Consider the following 16,258-nt stretch of genomic DNA (forward strand, 5'->3'; position numbering starts at 1 on the left):
ACCTCCTTTCTGAGATCCCTTTGGATCTCTCTGCCTGACAGGGTTGAAAGGGGAGTAGTGTGTGGAGTGGTTCCTACTGGAAACCAGGCTCAGGCTTCCTCGGTTAGGCTGCCCCAGAGGCTGCTTCTGCAGCACAAGGTCTGTTGCTGAGTCTCAAGCTCAGTTGATTCAACTCTGCCTCCTCCCTGCAGGCCCCTCCAGTGCCAGCATCCAGAATGGCACTTGCTTGAATCAGTAATGACAATTCTTGCTCTTATGGATCCTCTGCAGGGCATCGAGATTTTTCTGACTGAGGTGCTCCTCCTTAGAGTGAGCCTTAGTGAGCCCCTTGCTGGGATCTTGACCTAATCCTGCTGTTGGGCAGCAGGGGTACAAGGAGGAGCTGGACTCCTTCCTCCACAGCCACGATGAGTGCTAGGAATAATGAGGGGATGCCTTGGCAGGGCCTTCTCCTGCTCTTGATGTCTGTGCTGGGGCAGGCAGGGTCACTGGGGATGGGTTCATCCTTTCCTGCAGCTGTAGCTGTGCTGTTCTTGGAACTGATGAAGAGGAACTGGGTCTCCACCACATCTCCTGCACCAAGCGGTGCTAAACCTGATTGTGGCTGCCCCTTCCCTCCCACCCAGGGGCTCAGGGGCTTTCAGCACTTCCCTTTCCTGGTCCCAGTTCTGGGAACAACCTTTCCCTATGAAGCCACTGGAAGCCCCGTGGTGCCGGCACTGCTGGAGTGACGTGTGTTGTGGTGGCTGGGGAAGTTCTTCCTCACCTTGTCCTTCCTCTTCAGTGTTGGATGGCAACACACTGAGTCTTTCCAAAGGCAAGACATGGACAATGAGCTCTTTCCCCTAAATGCTTCCATAAGCCCTCTTTGCTGTATCCCCATTATTCTGCTGCCTCTTGGTCCACATCTCCTGGGAAGGACAGTGCTGATCCTGCAACCCCAAGTCTCCATGAACACACCACTCCTTGGCTCCAACAGTCTTCCTCACTGTTTCCTTCCTGTGTTGGCTTCAAAGCTGAGGGGTAACACAGACCAAAACCGATTCCTGCTCCATGTGTGAGCTGGGAACGCTCACTGGGACTATTCCCACTGTGATCCAGCACCTCCTCCCTGCTGATGGGAGAGGCTGGCAGCTGAGGAGCCCCTCTCCAGGGAACAGCAGTGGCTGAACTGCCAGGTTGAGGTTTTGTTACTCAACCTTTACACATAAGCCCACCCTGTACATGATGTTCTTAAACTCTTTTATTAGAAACAAGAGGATGCCCCTATCCTCCGCCCCCGGGAGGCTGGGAATTGTACAAAAGTCTTTAACGTGACATCTTCTGCCTGGGGTGGGTGTGAGCTACCATAAATAAGAGGTTTGTTCCCACAGCCTGGTGTCTGGCTATTCAGAAGACTCCCATGGACTGGAAGTGTACCAAGAGACAACAGGGAGTTGAACTGTAGTGTAGAGCAGATACCTGCACACCCACCCCACTTCCTAACGTGTGTTACAGGAACAACTGTGTGGAAATGCACCTATTACTGAGGACTTGAATATCTCCTGACCTTCAAGTAAACAGCTTTTTGTTTCATTTACTCCTATTTCTTCCCCTGTCAGCTGCACAAATCACTTGAGAACACTCCAATAATTTAACCCTGGATAATGGTAAAGTGACCTCTGGCCTACAGGCAACATGATGAACACGGAGTAAACCCCTGGCAGGATTTGCATCAGCCACCTTTAAATAATTCCTATATACAGAACCGGAGCCAAACCATCCTGCCACTCCCTGCACACAGCTCCTGTGGGCAGCACCTGAAACCTGCTGGGACGGAGGTGTCCTGCAGAGTACCAGGGTGCTCAAACTGGTGCCATACCAGGGTGCTCAAACTGGTGCCATACCAGGGTGCTCAAACTGGTGCCATACCAGGGTGCTCAAACTGGTGCCATACCAGGATGCTCAAACTGGCTTCGCTTCGTCACCTACAATAGAGAACACAGGAAAGGTTATTCCTCTGCTCCTCTCCTTGCTCCAGGGAGTGACAACCTCTTTGCAGGGCCTCCCCATGGTGTGTGCTTCCCACTGCTGAGCACGGTCCTTCCCAACTGTGGCTTTGGGAATGGCCCTGAGTGTCAGCAGAGCCAGCACTTGGGGAAGGTCCCTGGATCCCAGCTTCCTGCTTGTCATCCCAGGAGCTGCTCCCAGCCCTTTGGGGGAGTTCTGGGCCCCTCACTACAAGAGAGACATTGAGGTGCTGGAGCGGGGCCAGAGAAGGGCAGCAGAGCTGGTGCAGGGCCTGGAGCACAAGTGTGATGGGGAAGGGCTGAGGGACCTGGGGGGTTCAGTGTGGAGAAGAGAAGGCTCAGGGGGGACCTGATGGCTCCCTCCAAGTGCCTGAGAGGAGGATGGAGCCAGGAGGGGCTGGGCTCTGCTCCCAAGGAACAAGGGATGGGACAAGAGGAAACGGCCTCAAGCTGCACCAGGGCAGGTTTAGATGGAGCTGAGGAACAATTCCTTCCCCAGAGGGTGCTCAGGCATTGGAACAGGCTGCCCAGGGCAGGGCTGCAGTCACCGTCCCTGCAAGTGTTCACACACTGTGGAGATGAGGCCTCAGTGCCATGGGTTAGTGGTGGCCTTGGCAGTGCTGGGAATGGTTGGGCTGGATGAGCTTAAAGGGCTTTTCCAACCCGGCTGATTCTGTGATTCTAAGGGGTTGATCCCAAGCCCTTTCCTTACCAGTAGCTTCTTCTAAACGGAGCAGCCACTTTCTGCACCTTCCCAAGGAAAGTGTTGACATCAGCTACCAGGATCCCTTTGCTTTCAAGGACCTCCCTGCTGACACCAGGTGTTTCTGCAAAGGAAGGGACAGCTCTATAATTCTAACAAGCAACTGAGGTTGTTCTGCACCAACCTCTGCTCCCTGTGAGGGTGCTGAGGCGCTGGCACAGGGTGCCCAGAGAAGCTGTGGCTGCCCCATCCCTGGCAGTGTTCAAGGCCAGGTTGGACACGGGGGCTTGGAGCAAGCTGCTCTAGTGGAAGGTGTCCCTGCCTGTGGCAGGGGTTGGAACTGGATGAGCTTTAAGGTCCCTTCCAACCCAAACCTCTGGGATGCTATGAATTTAGCAACCTTCAGACCAAATCTGTTCCTTTTGCCTTTTACTGCACTGACTTGCAATGAATCAGCTCCCACCTGACTGAGACAAGGGGGGCACAAAATTACAATATGAGGTATATAAACTTTTAGAACCAGTTCTAAGTAATGTTAAGTTTCACAGCTTTGGAACAATAGCAATGGAAAATTACTGAGGTTCATGATGCACAGAAAAAATAGAGTACAGCTAGAGAACATACTGAGAATTCTGGTACAGGATAAACCGCTGCAGTTGACGTAGTTTTAGGCCCTATGACCTTAGTGCAAAATGACTGTAAGAAAACCAGGCTACAGAGATAAGGAGTATCTGGGAATGGCAGGTGTCCAGGATGGGCTGCAGCTGAGCTAACTGATACGTAGGACAGGAGGATTGTTATGCCTGTGGTGCTAACGAACCAAATAAGCTGCTATAAGCCAACTACAGCGCGTGCTTCGAAGGCTGCCCGAAGTGATGAAGATTGTTGGAAGAAGTAAACGACCCTCAGAGACCACCACAATTCTGTGTGCATGCGGGGAACCTTCTGGAAAACGATGTAATCCATATGTAGCCTCATGAATATGTATGTATGCCCAGGGACTATATAAGGATGGCCTGTATAGCAGTATGGACACACATTAGGAGGAGCTATCCCCCGTGTCTCCCTGCGCTCCAATAAAGAATTCCTGCTTGTCAGCTTGAAACTCTGCTGGCGAGTTTGTGCCTGGAGATTTCTCCAAATCATGGCCCCCACCTCAAATCACTGCTTCCAGCAGAAATGGGAGGCAAATGGGTGGGTTTTGTCCTTCCTCCATCCCTTTCCAGACCAGTCCAACCCTGCGCTCACGGTGTTGATGGCTCCAGCCCCCAGAGCTCTCCTTACCTGTGAGGTACACAGCGAACCTGGCGCTGATGTGCTGAACCTGCAGGTTCAACAAGCACTTGACGTGCTCAGAGCTGGGGGGTGACACCGAGTCACACGTGTGGTAGTGCAGCACCTCCATGAGATCAGCTCCTTGGCACGTTCTGAGGATCAAATGCTTCTTGTGGGCATTGGGGTCCACCCTGCTGGGAGAGGGGACAGTGAGCAGGAACGACGGGACCTCCCTTCACACTATGTGTGGTCCTTCAGCATCATGGGTGCTTTTAGACTTGCTGCCCTGCACCAATGAAGATGGCAGGAGCAGCATCACTGTAGGGGTTACGTGTGTGGCAGGGAGACAAGATGATGCCAACCCCAAGATGAGGTGAAGAGAGCCCCCAGAGAGGGGCTCTTCATCAGGGACTGCAGTGACAGGACAAGGGGTGATGGGTTCAAAGTGAAATAGGGGAAGTTCAGGTTGGAGATAAGGGAGGAGCAAGCAACTGCCTGTGTGGGGCTGAGTTGGGGTTAAACCACGAGACAGGGCTCATGATCCCTTCACAATGGAGTCAAGTGATGCTACGTGAGAGCCAGTGATGCAGCACAAGAACACTGGCTCCATAGCACAGCCAGTGATGAGGTCGGGTCCTCATCTCAGCCTGCAATGAAACACCCGAGTTCTGTGCCACTGCTGAAGGGCTGAAACCCACACTGCTCTGTGCTGTCACCATAAAGGCTGAGTAGGGAGAGGATCTGAGAGTTCTCCTTGTTGGCTGTAGCATCTTCTGCTCACAGAACAGAGCAGTTTCCTCTTGGTTTGCAGGCTGTTACTAGAAAGCCATCCCCTCTGCCTAACAAAGGGACTTGCCTGATAAAAACCTCCCTTTCTGAGTTCAAACCTGGTAAAAGCAGGACATTTCAATGGATACCAGCTGCTGTCTTACTTCTCCTTTTCAAACTATCATTTAAATACACACTGGTGTAAGTAACCTAAAATAAGGAGTAAAGAGCAACAGCAGTTCTGCTTTTCCCATCTGGGTTTGTTGTTGTTCGCTCCCCACAACACCCCTGTTCTTCACCACGTTCCAATCAGAGCTGCCCATCACTCCCCCAGATCCCGCATGTGATGGGATAGAAGAAGGGACAGCAAGGAGACACTGGGCACTGGGGCACAGAGAGGGACCCTGAGCTCCTGGAGGGTGTGTGCAGGAGCTGGAGGGATGGGAGCTGTTTGCAGAGGTGGTGTTTGGAGCGTGCAGCTCCTCACATGCAATCTGTGCCTCCCCTCAAGCCCTTTGCAGGCCATAATGCTCACAGAGGGTGTCTCTGCCATAGAGAGGGAACTGCCTTATGGAGGCCCAGCAGGGTGCAAGAAGCTGCTGCCAGAGCCCTGCCTTATCCTGGATCACGTGTAAGACAGCTCTTCAGGCCATCTGATGCTCTCAGGCCCCATGTCCTGCTACTCCATCTCATACAGGTGTATCTAACACAACCTATCACACTCCCTAGCACTCCAGTGCTGACCTCCAGCAATTCCAGACTTGAGGCACGCGATCTCTCACTGATAAGTTCTTCAAATTCATCTTGTAACAGGCCAAAACCCACCCAGCGGCACCAAACTCACCCTGTGGCCCTGCTCCGAGGGCACTGAAGGGGACACCAAGGTGGGTACATCCTTACTGTGGTGACAGGGACAGCAGGGATGAGGGAGCTGCCACCACTGAGCCATTACCTGATGTCTTCTCTGAGCTTCTTGCTCTCCTTGTAGTGAAGGAGCCACTTCCACCTCCCGCTTCTGTTGAGCTTCTCCAGCACGTTCACCACCTCCTTCAGTTGGCCTGAGGAGACAGCAGGAGCCAAGGGGTAACTGAGGGTGGAAGGAGGTCCCTGGCCCTGCCCTGCTCAAAGCTGGACCACCTGAGGCTGTTCTAGGTGAGGTCCGAAGGTCTCCAAGGATGCAGCCTCAAAACACTGGGATCCTGGTGTTGAACACACTTGCTGTGAATTCCTTCCCCCCTAATATCTAAAGGGATCAGTGCAACTTGTCCCTGTCACCTCTCATCCCAGCCCTCTGCATCTTGAGGAGGAACGTGGTTCTGCTGTCTCTACCACTTCCCATTAGGGAGCTGAAGACAGCAACAAGGTCTTCCCTTTGTCCTCCCTTTTCCAGGCTGTCCTTGTACAACCTGCTCCAGCCCCTGACCATTCTGCTGGCCCCTGCTGTACTTAGATGTTTTGGGGAGCCCTGACCTGGACCCGTTATCCAGATGGGGTCTACAAGTGTCAAACAGAGGGAAGGAACTTATCCCACTTAAAGCAGGAGCAGAGGACACCCATGGGGAGTGTCTGGAGGTGTCAGCAGACAAGGCCAGGAGCTGACACTGTGTTTGCCTCCAAGCAAGAGGCCACAAGACTTACCCAGTGTCACCGTTTCCAACAAGCCATCATCTGACACCACGAAGCCACCAGAATGAAACAGCTCCTGGTACGTGTGACCTGGTACATCTTCAGGGCTGTCCACTCCAGCAAACACCACGTTGGGACGGTGCTTCAGCTGCAGCAAGCAGGGGACCTGCAGAAGGAAGAGATGCTTTTGAACATGCAGCTGCATTTCAATTGCATTTGCACTTCTCTAAGAGTCACACTTGCTCCAGGGAGCCCATCCTGTCCTCTGCCTGTAGCACCCCAACACCCCTGTCTCCATAGCCCAATCCCAAAGGCATTGATGGTGATGGATGATGGTGGTGAGACACTGGAGCAGACTGCCCAAGGAAGTGATGGATACCCCATCCCTGGCAGTGTTCAAGGCCAGGTTGGACACAGGGGCTTGGAGCAAGCTGCTCTAGTGGAAGGTGTCCCTGCCTGTGGCAGGGGTTGGAACTGGATGAGCTTTAAGGTCTCTTCCAGCCCAAACCATTCCATGGTTCTGTGATTCCATGGAGAGAACACAGCACTTGCAGAGCTGGACAGATCTGCAGAGACTCTATAGAGTGTGAAATGAAACTAAACCCCTTCCAAATGGATCCTGACAGTTTGGGTATGATCAGAACAGGTCAGACTGAGTTCTTACGTTGTGGATGTGAGAGGAGACATCCTCGTTCCTGATGACCACAAGCAGCCGATCAGTGTCCGGACACTTTGCTTGGCAGAAGCTCAGGGGTTCGGTCTCCACGTGTCCCAGCTTCCTCAGCAAGGTCTGAAACAGGAACCACATGAGCTTTGTGTGGAGAACTCCACAACAGCACTGCTGCGCTCCCAGCACACACGGGCCTGGGGACATGATGAGGGGAGCAGCACAGGGACCCCAAGCAGGCACCCTGCAGCGTCCGTCGGTCACAGGCACCATGTGCTCCAGGCCAGGGCTCCAGCCAGAGGTGGAGGAAGCAGACATTGACCTTTGTCAGCAAAAACCTGCTAAAGGAACACCTCGAGCATCATCAGGCCTCTGTGCTGCGGCAGAGCAGCAAATCCCCCCATGCAATCACCATCGCCAACCCTTTAATGGGAGCTGGAGCAAAAGCCACGTTGCAAGGTTTGAATTTGGCCTGTTCCTGCATGAACTCAGCTCTGATTTGGCCCGGGGGATGTTCAAGGGATGGGACAAGAGGAAATGGCCTCAAGCTGCACCAGGGCAGGTTTAGATGGAGCTGAGGAACAATTCCTTCCCCAGAGGGTGCTCAGGCATTGGAACAGGCTGCCCAGGGCAGGGCTGCAGTCACCGTCCCTGCAGGTGTTCACACAGCGTGGAGACGAGGCCTCAGTGCCATGGGTTAGTGGTGGCCTTGGCAGTGCTGGGTAATGGTTGGACTGGATGAGCTTAAAGGGCTTTTCCAACCTAAATAAATCAACCTTCCAACACCTAAGGGGGCTCCAGGAAACCTGGAGAGGGGCTTTGGACAAGGGCCTGTAGGGCCAGGCCAAGGGGAATGGCTTTAACCTGCCAGAGGGGAGACTGAGATGAGCTCTTAGGCAGAAGCTCTTCCCTGTGAGGGTGCTGAGGCGCTGGCACAGGGTGCCCAGAGAAGCTGTGGCTGCCCCATCCCTGGCAGTGTTCAAGGCCAGGTTGGACACAGGGGCTTGGAGCAAGCTGCTCTAGTGGAAGGTGTCCCTGCCCGTGGCAGGGGGTGGAGCTGGAGGAGCTTTAAGGTCCCTTCAACCCAAACCAGGCTGGGATTCTATGATTCCAATTCCTGTCATTAGGAGCCAAGATGAAATGGCAGAGGTGGAACCAAACCCCATCCCTGTTGGGTTGAACACGCTCCTGCTGCCTCAGCTCCCACCCCAGAGCCACCCATCCCCGTGCAACCCCGTTGTTACCTTCAACCTTGCAAAGAACGGCTCCTCGCCCGTCTCCACCACGTAGAACGATCCATTGTGGCCACAGGCCTCCTTGGCCACGCTGCAGAGGTGGGACCGCAGCGAGCTGCACAGGTCAGTGATCATCTCCTCGAAGGTCTCCATCCTCCCGGCGAGGGATGCACAAGCCCATTCACTTGTGTCCCCCATACCCACTGGGACATCCTCTTGGCCCTGTGTCCCTGCCCCAGCCGTCCTCAGCATCACCCTCCTGAACTCATCAAAGATGATGGCAACCTCCCCCTCTGTGTCCTGGAGCTTGTGGTCGTACTTGAGCTTGCTGAGGTGGAAGCCCTGGCTCGTGTTTTGGGCTCTGCTCCTCTTGTCACAGAGGGTGTCCTGCCACGGGGTGCACTGGTCCCCATGCTGGGGACCCCCATGCCAGTCAAGCCCACTCGGCCATGTGTCCCAGGGCAGGATTGTCACCTGCAAAGGGCTCCTGCTCCGTGGGATGGGAGCTTCTGGTGCAGGAGATGTCTCAGACATCACCTGGGGACAAAAGTCTTTTGGGAAGATGCTTTTGGAGGTAGAAAAAGGTGGTTTCCCACTCCTCAGGATGTGTTTTAGCTTATCATAGAAACGGAGACACTCCATGTCCAAAGTGTCCTGTGTGATTCCCTCAAACCCCCTCCAAGTCCCCCATAGTGACCGTAACAAATGGGACTGCCCCATACAGTGTCTATGCCTCTTCTGAGGCTCCTGGCACTTCTTGGTGACCACCAAGTTCCTGCACTGCTTGGCAATCCCCTGCTTGTCCCTAATAGTGACATGTGGAGGGATGAGCTCGTTGCTGGTGTCCCCTGGGCTGATGGTCCAGCCATGCTCAGCCCATGAGCATGGGCTCCCCTCCACGTCCAGTGAGCCCCAGTCCTCACTGCCCCCCTCTGAGCACACTGGGCTCCCAGGGGACGAGCCACAGTTAGTCCTTGTGCCTGCAGCATCCATGGATCTGCTGTAGGAAGCTCTGGCTGTGAGCAGGGACCATGAAGTCTCCTCCTGGCTGGAGTCGCTGGAGGAAGCCTCAAAGGTTGAATCCATGTGTGTGTCTTTGCTGGGGAGCTCCTTGGACCCCAGGAGCCCATCTGAGACACCATCAGCATCAGCCAGCTCCAGCCTTCCTGCAGAGAGCACCCTTTGTGCATGCAATGACAACACTGGGAAGGGGGGAGTGTGGATTTCTGTGTCTTCCACCTCTGTGCTGGCCTGGTGCAGCTCAGGAAGCCCGTCAGCTCCCTGAGCCTCCTGCTCCCCTTGCTTACACACAGACTGGAGCTCAGACAGAGGCATCAGCAACTCCCCTGATGAAGATGATGCAGACCCAGCAAGAGGGAAGCTGCTTCCTCCTTCCAAGCCCTCAGGCAGGATGGGTTCCGCCTTGTGGCTGCTTGCTGCATCTGCTGCTTGGGCCCCAGGGCTGGTATCCATGCAGCAGGACCATGGGGCAGCATCTGAAGCTGGAGACAGCACCCTGGGGTGCTCTCTGAGCACCGAGTGTGGCTCAGTGCTGTGCAGACCTGCTTTGTGTCCATGTGGAGGAGCAGGAGGCATCAATCCCAGGTCACCAGGCACATCCATGGGGGAGCTCTCTGCTGGCTCTGCATGGCAGGTGCCTGTGCCTTTTCCCACCTCTTCCACACATCTGGGTTCTAAGTAGCCATTTAAGCTCCCAGCAGCCACACTCACCTCTGCAGCATGTACTTGCCCACAGGACCCCTTTTGCTGGCACGGGACTGGCCACCACTCCCTTTGCTCTAACAGGCAGTGGTGGGGATCTGTGTGTTCACCATGGGATGGAGAAGCAGGAGGGGAATCATGGGCAGGTGAGGACAGCCCATTTGGGTTTCTCTGCTGCTGCTTGGGGTGCTTCTCCATGGCTGACATCCCTTCCTGCATTGAGAAGGAAGGTTCTGGTTCCAGGAGGGGATGAAGAGAGGGCTCTGGCTCCTGTAGTTTGTGAGCCACCATCACTGTGCTGCTTTTGTTGCTCCTGGAGTACTCCTTTGCCCCGAGGCACACATCATCACTGTCCCCAGCTTCAGAGCCATCTGCAAAGGCTGTGTAAGCAAAGTCCTGGCCATCACTTGCTCCTGAGGACTCCAGCACATCCGTGCCGTTGGCAGAAGGGATGTTCCTCTCTTCTTCCACCAAATCCTTGTTCCCTTCTTGCTTTGTTTCACCAGTGCTCAGCAAAGGGAGCTCAGCATCAGCATCACCTCCAAACCCTTGGGAAAGGCCGCTGCCCCCTCCCACACTGCTCTGTGATGGGGACCGGATGTTCCCCAAGGTGTCCTGCTCCTCTGGAGCAGCCCCAGGACCTGCTGCTCTGTCAGGAGGTATCAGGCAGACAGAGCTGGAGTCAGGGGACAAGGCCATTGACAGGTCCTGGCTGCTCGGTGACCCAGCCCTGCTCCCAGCAGATTCCCACCCTGCTGCACAGGGTGCACAGTTCTTGTCTGGCTGTGTCTCACCAACCAAGCTTGGGTCAGATGGTGATGGAGGCAACAACCTGCTGTCACAGGGTGACCCCCCATCAGCTGCACTGCCTGTGTGTGCCAGGCCAACACCCTTCACCTCTGCATCTGGGGTGGCCAAAGCCTCTTCCAGCATGTTCAGGCTTGGTGCCACCCCACCAGGAAGCCTTTGAGGGCCAGTCCCAGTCCCATCTGACAGCTCTGGCATTAATCTGCCTGGGCAAGGGGATGCTAAGGCAGGAGGGCTGGGCACAGGGACACCAGAGCCCTGTGGCCATGCTGGATGCACTGGGTTCTGCTTGTTGTGGTCATAGTCCATGCTGTCATCACTGCTTGCAGAGAATGCCAAAAAGCCAGGCTCCAGGGCTGTGCTCTCATATTCACAGTCCTCCTTCTCGTCTTCTACCTCTTCCACCTCTTCCTCTGAACATCCAAAGAGGTTCTGTGATTCCCTCCCTTCCCTCCTGGCTTCACCAGGCTTTGCAGTTGTAGGACTTGCTTCTAAGAAGAGCCAACCAGAGGCCTGTTGTGGCCCATCACTGGTGGCCCAGCCACTGTCCTCAATCTCCATACAGTGCTCAGTGTCTGCAATGCTCTCTGTGTTCTCGGGAGGGCCGGGGCCATTCCCTGACCCTGCTGTCCATCCACTCTCCTGCTGCTCTCCTTGTCCATGCAGTGTGCATGGGGCATCTCTCCAAGGAGCTGAACTGGGATCTGGGGCTTGGCTGAAGGGGTTTTCCTTGCCCAGCACAGCTGGGGGCTTGCTAGTATCACTGAGCTCATAAGCAGGGCTGGGGGTGGTTGTAACATCCTTCATCCTTCCCTCCTTGGGTGGCTTCTCCTGAAACAACACAAATTGGAGGTTAAGAAAGAAGAGGAGGTTATCAAAAGGAGTGTGAGCAGCAGATCATGGAGGTGCTCCTGCCCCTCTACTCTGCTCTCGTGAGACCCCACTTGCTGCACTGTGTGCAGTTCTGGTGTCCTCAACATAAGAAGGACACGGAGGTGTTGGAGCAAGTCCAGAGGAGGCCACGAGGATGCTCAGGGGCTGGAGCACCTCCTGTATGGAGACAGGCTGAGAAAGTTGGGGCTGTTGAGCCCGGGGAAGATAAGTTGCATGGAGACCTCTTAGCAGCTTCCAATGTCTGAAGGGAGCTACAAGGATGCTGGAGAGGAGCTCTTCAATCAGGGACTGTAGTGATAGGACAAGGGGTGATGGGTTCAAACTGAAACAGAGGAAGTTCAGGTTAGATCTAAGGCAGTTCTTCCCTGTGAGATTGGTGATTCCCCAGCACCGGTCACTGTTAAGACTGGGCTGCACAGGGTGCTGGGACATCCAGTCTAAGTCATGCTTTGCCAAAAAAGGCTGGACCAGACGGCCCTTGAGGTCCCTTCCAACCTGGTATTCCATGAGTTTATGGTCCTATGCCTGTGGCAGTCATCTGGGGCAGATAAATGCCGGTGAATGCTCCTCACTCCTGCTTTGTGGACCTCCAGTACCTGGCTCTGAGAGAGCCCACACGCATCTCTGCTCCCCTCCTTTCAGAAGATCCTATTCCTGTAAGCATAAAATGCATTCTGTGTCCTACAGACTTGTATCACTCACACCCCAAGCTCTTACCTTAGTGATGGTTGGGATGTCATGCCCATGCTCCTCAGCAATGGCTGCAGGCTCTTTGTCTTTCTCATCAGCACGTTCAGGACAGCTTGTGGAGGAAGGCTCCTCCTCCCCACAGGGCACCTCTCCTGAAGATGACACTGTGTTATCAACAACAGCAGGAGTCCCACCAGCATCAGTCTGAGAGTCTGCAGAGTGGAAGTGACCCTGGTTACGTGTGGTGTGATCCACAGAGCTGCTGGGAGTCTGGACAGGGTCCGAGCGACTGTCTGCAGGGCACTTCTCCAACCCAAAATAGTCCTCACCATCATCACTGAAGTCAAGGAAGTCCCAAGTGGTCTTTATTGAGACATACTTCTTGGGGTCGCTGTGCTCCACCACCACCCTCGTGCTGCTCAGCAGGCTGGGCTTGCTATAGAAGAGAGCCACCCACATGTGGAGTATCAGCTTCAGCTCCTGCACATCATCAGGCTGACGAGAGTTCCAGGGCCTGCAAAGAAAGCAAACACAGACTGGAACACCTTCATCCTCCCTCCAGGTGACTGGCACAAGGCATCTCCTGGTTCCCCACAGTGCTAAGCCCCAGAGATGCCTATTTGCAGTCATGGATCACTCAATGCAGTTATTCCAGCATATTGGAATAAAGAGAAACTCACAGCTGCAAAATAGGACTTGGGCTCATGGCATTAGATATCAATTCTAGCTGCAGAGCCATGGGAATCATAGACTGGCTTGTGTTGGAAGGGACCTTAAAGCTCATCCAGGTCCAACCCCTGCCACGAGCAGGACACCTTCCACTAGAGCAGCTTGCTCCAAGCCCCTGTGTCCAACCTGGCCTTGAGCACTGCCAGGGATGGGGCAGCCACAGCTTCTCTGGGCACCCTGTGCCAGCGCCTCAGCACCCTCACAGGGAAGAGCTTCTGCCTAAGAGCTCATCTCAGTCTCCCCTCTGGCAGGTTAAAGCCATTCCCCTTGGCCTGGCCCTACAGGCCCTTGTCCCAAGCCCCTCTCCAGCTTTCCTGCAGCCCCTTCAGGCACTGGAGCTGCTCTAAGGTCTCCCCTTCAGGAGCCTTCTCTTCTCCAGGCTGACCCAGCCCAGCTCTCTCAGCCTGGCTCCAGAGCAGAGCTGCTCCAGCCCTCGCAGCATCTCCATGGCCTCCCCTGCACTCGCTCCAACAGCTCCACGTCCCTCTTGTGCTGCTGCCCCAGAGCTGGATCAGGACTGCAGGGGGGGTCCCCCCAAAGTGCAGCAGAGGGGCAGGATCCCCTCCCTGAGCTGCTGCTCACGCTCTGGGGGTGCAGCCCAGCACATGGTGGGGTTCTGGGCTCAAGCGCACACTGAAGCCGGGTCATGGGGAGCTTCTCATCGATCAGCACCCCCAAGTCCTTCCCCTCAGGGAAGACACCAGCTTTAACACAGTAAAACTGGGCTTTTTAGCATGGGAAAGAAGGCAATGATAGTGCTGAGCAAACAGAAAGCAAAGAAAGCCCCTTCCAAAAGCACTCCAGCAGGAGCCAACCCCTCCAGATAGCCTTCCAGAGCAACTTACCCATGCAGGCCACGAACAACTGTCTTCTCCAGGGCATCATTGGTGTATCTGCTGTCCAAGTGGAAAAGATACGGTGCATTCCAGTGGCACGTCACCATTATGGACTCATCACAGATCTTCACTTTGTGTCTCTTGGCAAAGTCTTCCTTCACCCTGTTCCTGTGCCTCATGGCTATGGCCTGTGGGTGGCTGCTGCTCTGCTGGTGCCTGAAGGGCAGCACCTTCCCAACCAGGGGCCTTGCTCGGTTGCTCCTGGCGGATGCTGGTGCAGGGTTGGATGTACCTTTGGGATTCACGGGTTTCTTTGAGTTCTCAGGCATCTGTGAGGCGTATGAGTGCTCAGCAGAGATTAAGGTGTTATTGTTCACCTTGTTCACCTTGGGAGCCTTTGGAGTCTTTTTTGGAGGCAACACATGGGGTTTTGGTGGCCTGGGCCTCAATCTGTTACTCATACAGGAAACCGTAGAGTTTTTCTCCCTGGGACTAGAGGCCAAGTCATTTAAGACTTTGTTTTCCGCAGGATGCTGCTTCTGGTTTGGCACGACCTTGCTAGGAGAGGTGTCTCCCTCTGCGAGCCTTGTCACCCTGTGGTATTCATGATCAGAAGCAACACATGAGGATTTGTGCTTGTGGTGGCTTTGCTGCTCCTCTGGAGAGTCACTGGAGTGGCTGCAGGACTCAGCTGCCACCTCATTGTCTGCTGGGATAACCAAAGGACTACAGGAACCCAGAGCCAGGTCAGCCAGCAAGTTCAAGGCATGGGGCTCGTACCTGTTCCTCTTCAGGTTGAGACCAGGATCACCAAGTCCATCTGGGCAAACCTCACCCATTTTGCTGTCATCTCCATGACACTGGGAAGAAGCTTCTCCTGGGAGGACAGAGGGCAGCTCCTGGTGCTCTGAGTAAGGAAAACAGAGATTAAACAAAGGCCACATAGGTGTTCAAATAGCTTTCGGTTTGACAGGAAAAGTATGTCTCCAACGTGGAATTTACACACTTAAACCAAACCCCATCTCCATGGACATGGCTACTACAGAATGATCCAGAGCTGGGAATCTAAGTGATTTCAGGAAGCGGGTTTATTCTCAGAACTAACAGGCATGGGATCCAAAGGGAACAAAACATCCCTTGGCCTCTGTGCACAGGGTTGTTTGGCCACTTAAATACAACCCGAGCTATTTCAGGTGTTTCCTTCACCCTTTTTATTTTGCTTTACATTTTGACCTAGCTTGAGTATTTGGGAGTCTTCCCTCCTGACCCTTGGGCTGTGCTTTCAACAGTCCATTACAAAACCCACCCCAAACCACTGAACCACAGAGAAAACCCCTGTGCCCTCATGCTTCCCACTGCACACCCTACCTAGAGCATAACCTGCTCTTGCGCTGAACCTCAGAGCACACACACTGAAACTCTTCTTAACAAGTCCAGCTTTATTAACTGCAACCAAGCAGCCTGGTGCTGGCTGGCACTTTGCACCCACAGCCTTGGCCTCCCTGTGTGTTATGATCCAAAGGCAGCCACAGCACAGCACGTAAGTGTTCATGTAGTTTTCACCATGGCTCTAGGCCCATGTTCATAAAACCAGTATGAAGACATCAAATAAAATTAATGTCTTCTACTAAAAAACACCTCAGAAACATCTCCCTTCAAGTAAAACCTTATTGAATCACATCTGTGTTAAAGTCCAATGTGTTACAATGCATTTCCTTGAGAACTGCATATCCGTATCTGCGTATTCAATATCTGAAGGGGGCTACAAGGATGCTGGAGAGGGACTCTTCATCGGGGACTGTAGCAATAGGACAAGGGGTGATGGGTTCAAACTGAAACAGGGGAAGTTCAGGTTGGAGATAAGGCAGAAGCTCTTCCCTGTGAGGGTGCTGAGGTGCTGGCACAGGGTGCCCAGAGAAGCTGTGGCTGCCCCATCCCTGGCAGTGTTCAAGGCCAGGCTGGACACAGGGGCTTGGAGCAACCTGCTCTAGTGGAAGGTGTCCCTGCCTGTGGCAGGAGTTGAAACTGGGTGAGCTTTAAGGTCCCTTCCAACCCAAACCTGTGATTCTGTGAGGGACAGTGTTTGATACACACACACTGATGAAAAATGCCACATTTCAGAAATACATGGCAATAAAAGACCAAGAAGGCAGGATAAACTGAGCTGAGGTGCCTGAACCTGTCTTCAAAGTCTCCAGGAAGAGGAAAAAGGCCAGAAACAGCTGAAAAAAAAGACATCAATGTGTGAGAAAACACAACAAACTAAGAAAATGACTCTTCTGATCCATCACTTGTCT

General features: G+C 54.0%; 1 protein-coding gene across 2 annotated transcripts in view; it reads right to left on the bottom strand.

Annotated features, from left to right (window-relative positions):
• Positions 1-1,901: 1,901 nt before the first annotated feature.
• The window catches only part of TASOR2 (transcription activation suppressor family member 2), a 41,367-nt gene continuing 27,010 nt past the window's right edge, over positions 1,902-16,258 (bottom strand). Inside the window, exons 16-24 of one of the 2 annotated variants that reach the window (XM_061467944.1) lie at positions 13,971-14,868; positions 12,424-12,910; positions 8,293-11,643; positions 7,046-7,171; positions 6,394-6,547; positions 5,708-5,813; positions 3,997-4,178; positions 2,722-2,836; positions 1,902-1,967 (exon numbers count right to left, since the gene is read on the bottom strand). In XM_061467944.1, coding sequence (XP_061323928.1) covers positions 1,964-1,967; positions 2,722-2,836; positions 3,997-4,178; positions 5,708-5,813; positions 6,394-6,547; positions 7,046-7,171; positions 8,293-11,643; positions 12,424-12,910; positions 13,971-14,868 — 5,423 coding nt within the window. In that variant the 3' untranslated portion in view covers positions 1,902-1,963. Of the gene's footprint in view, positions 1,968-2,717; positions 2,837-3,996; positions 4,179-5,707; positions 5,814-6,393; positions 6,548-7,045; positions 7,172-8,292; positions 11,644-12,423; positions 12,911-13,970; positions 14,869-16,258 lie in introns of those variants that run through there. The other variant, XM_061467945.1, reaches the window with a different exon arrangement.

This window comes from Pezoporus flaviventris, unplaced genomic scaffold (genome assembly GCF_033815535.1).
Source record: "Pezoporus flaviventris isolate CSIRO_AGI_PZ_B2104156 unplaced genomic scaffold, CSIRO_AGI_Pfla_v1 ptg000046l, whole genome shotgun sequence".
NCBI lineage: Eukaryota > Metazoa > Chordata > Aves > Psittaciformes > Psittacidae > Pezoporus > Pezoporus flaviventris.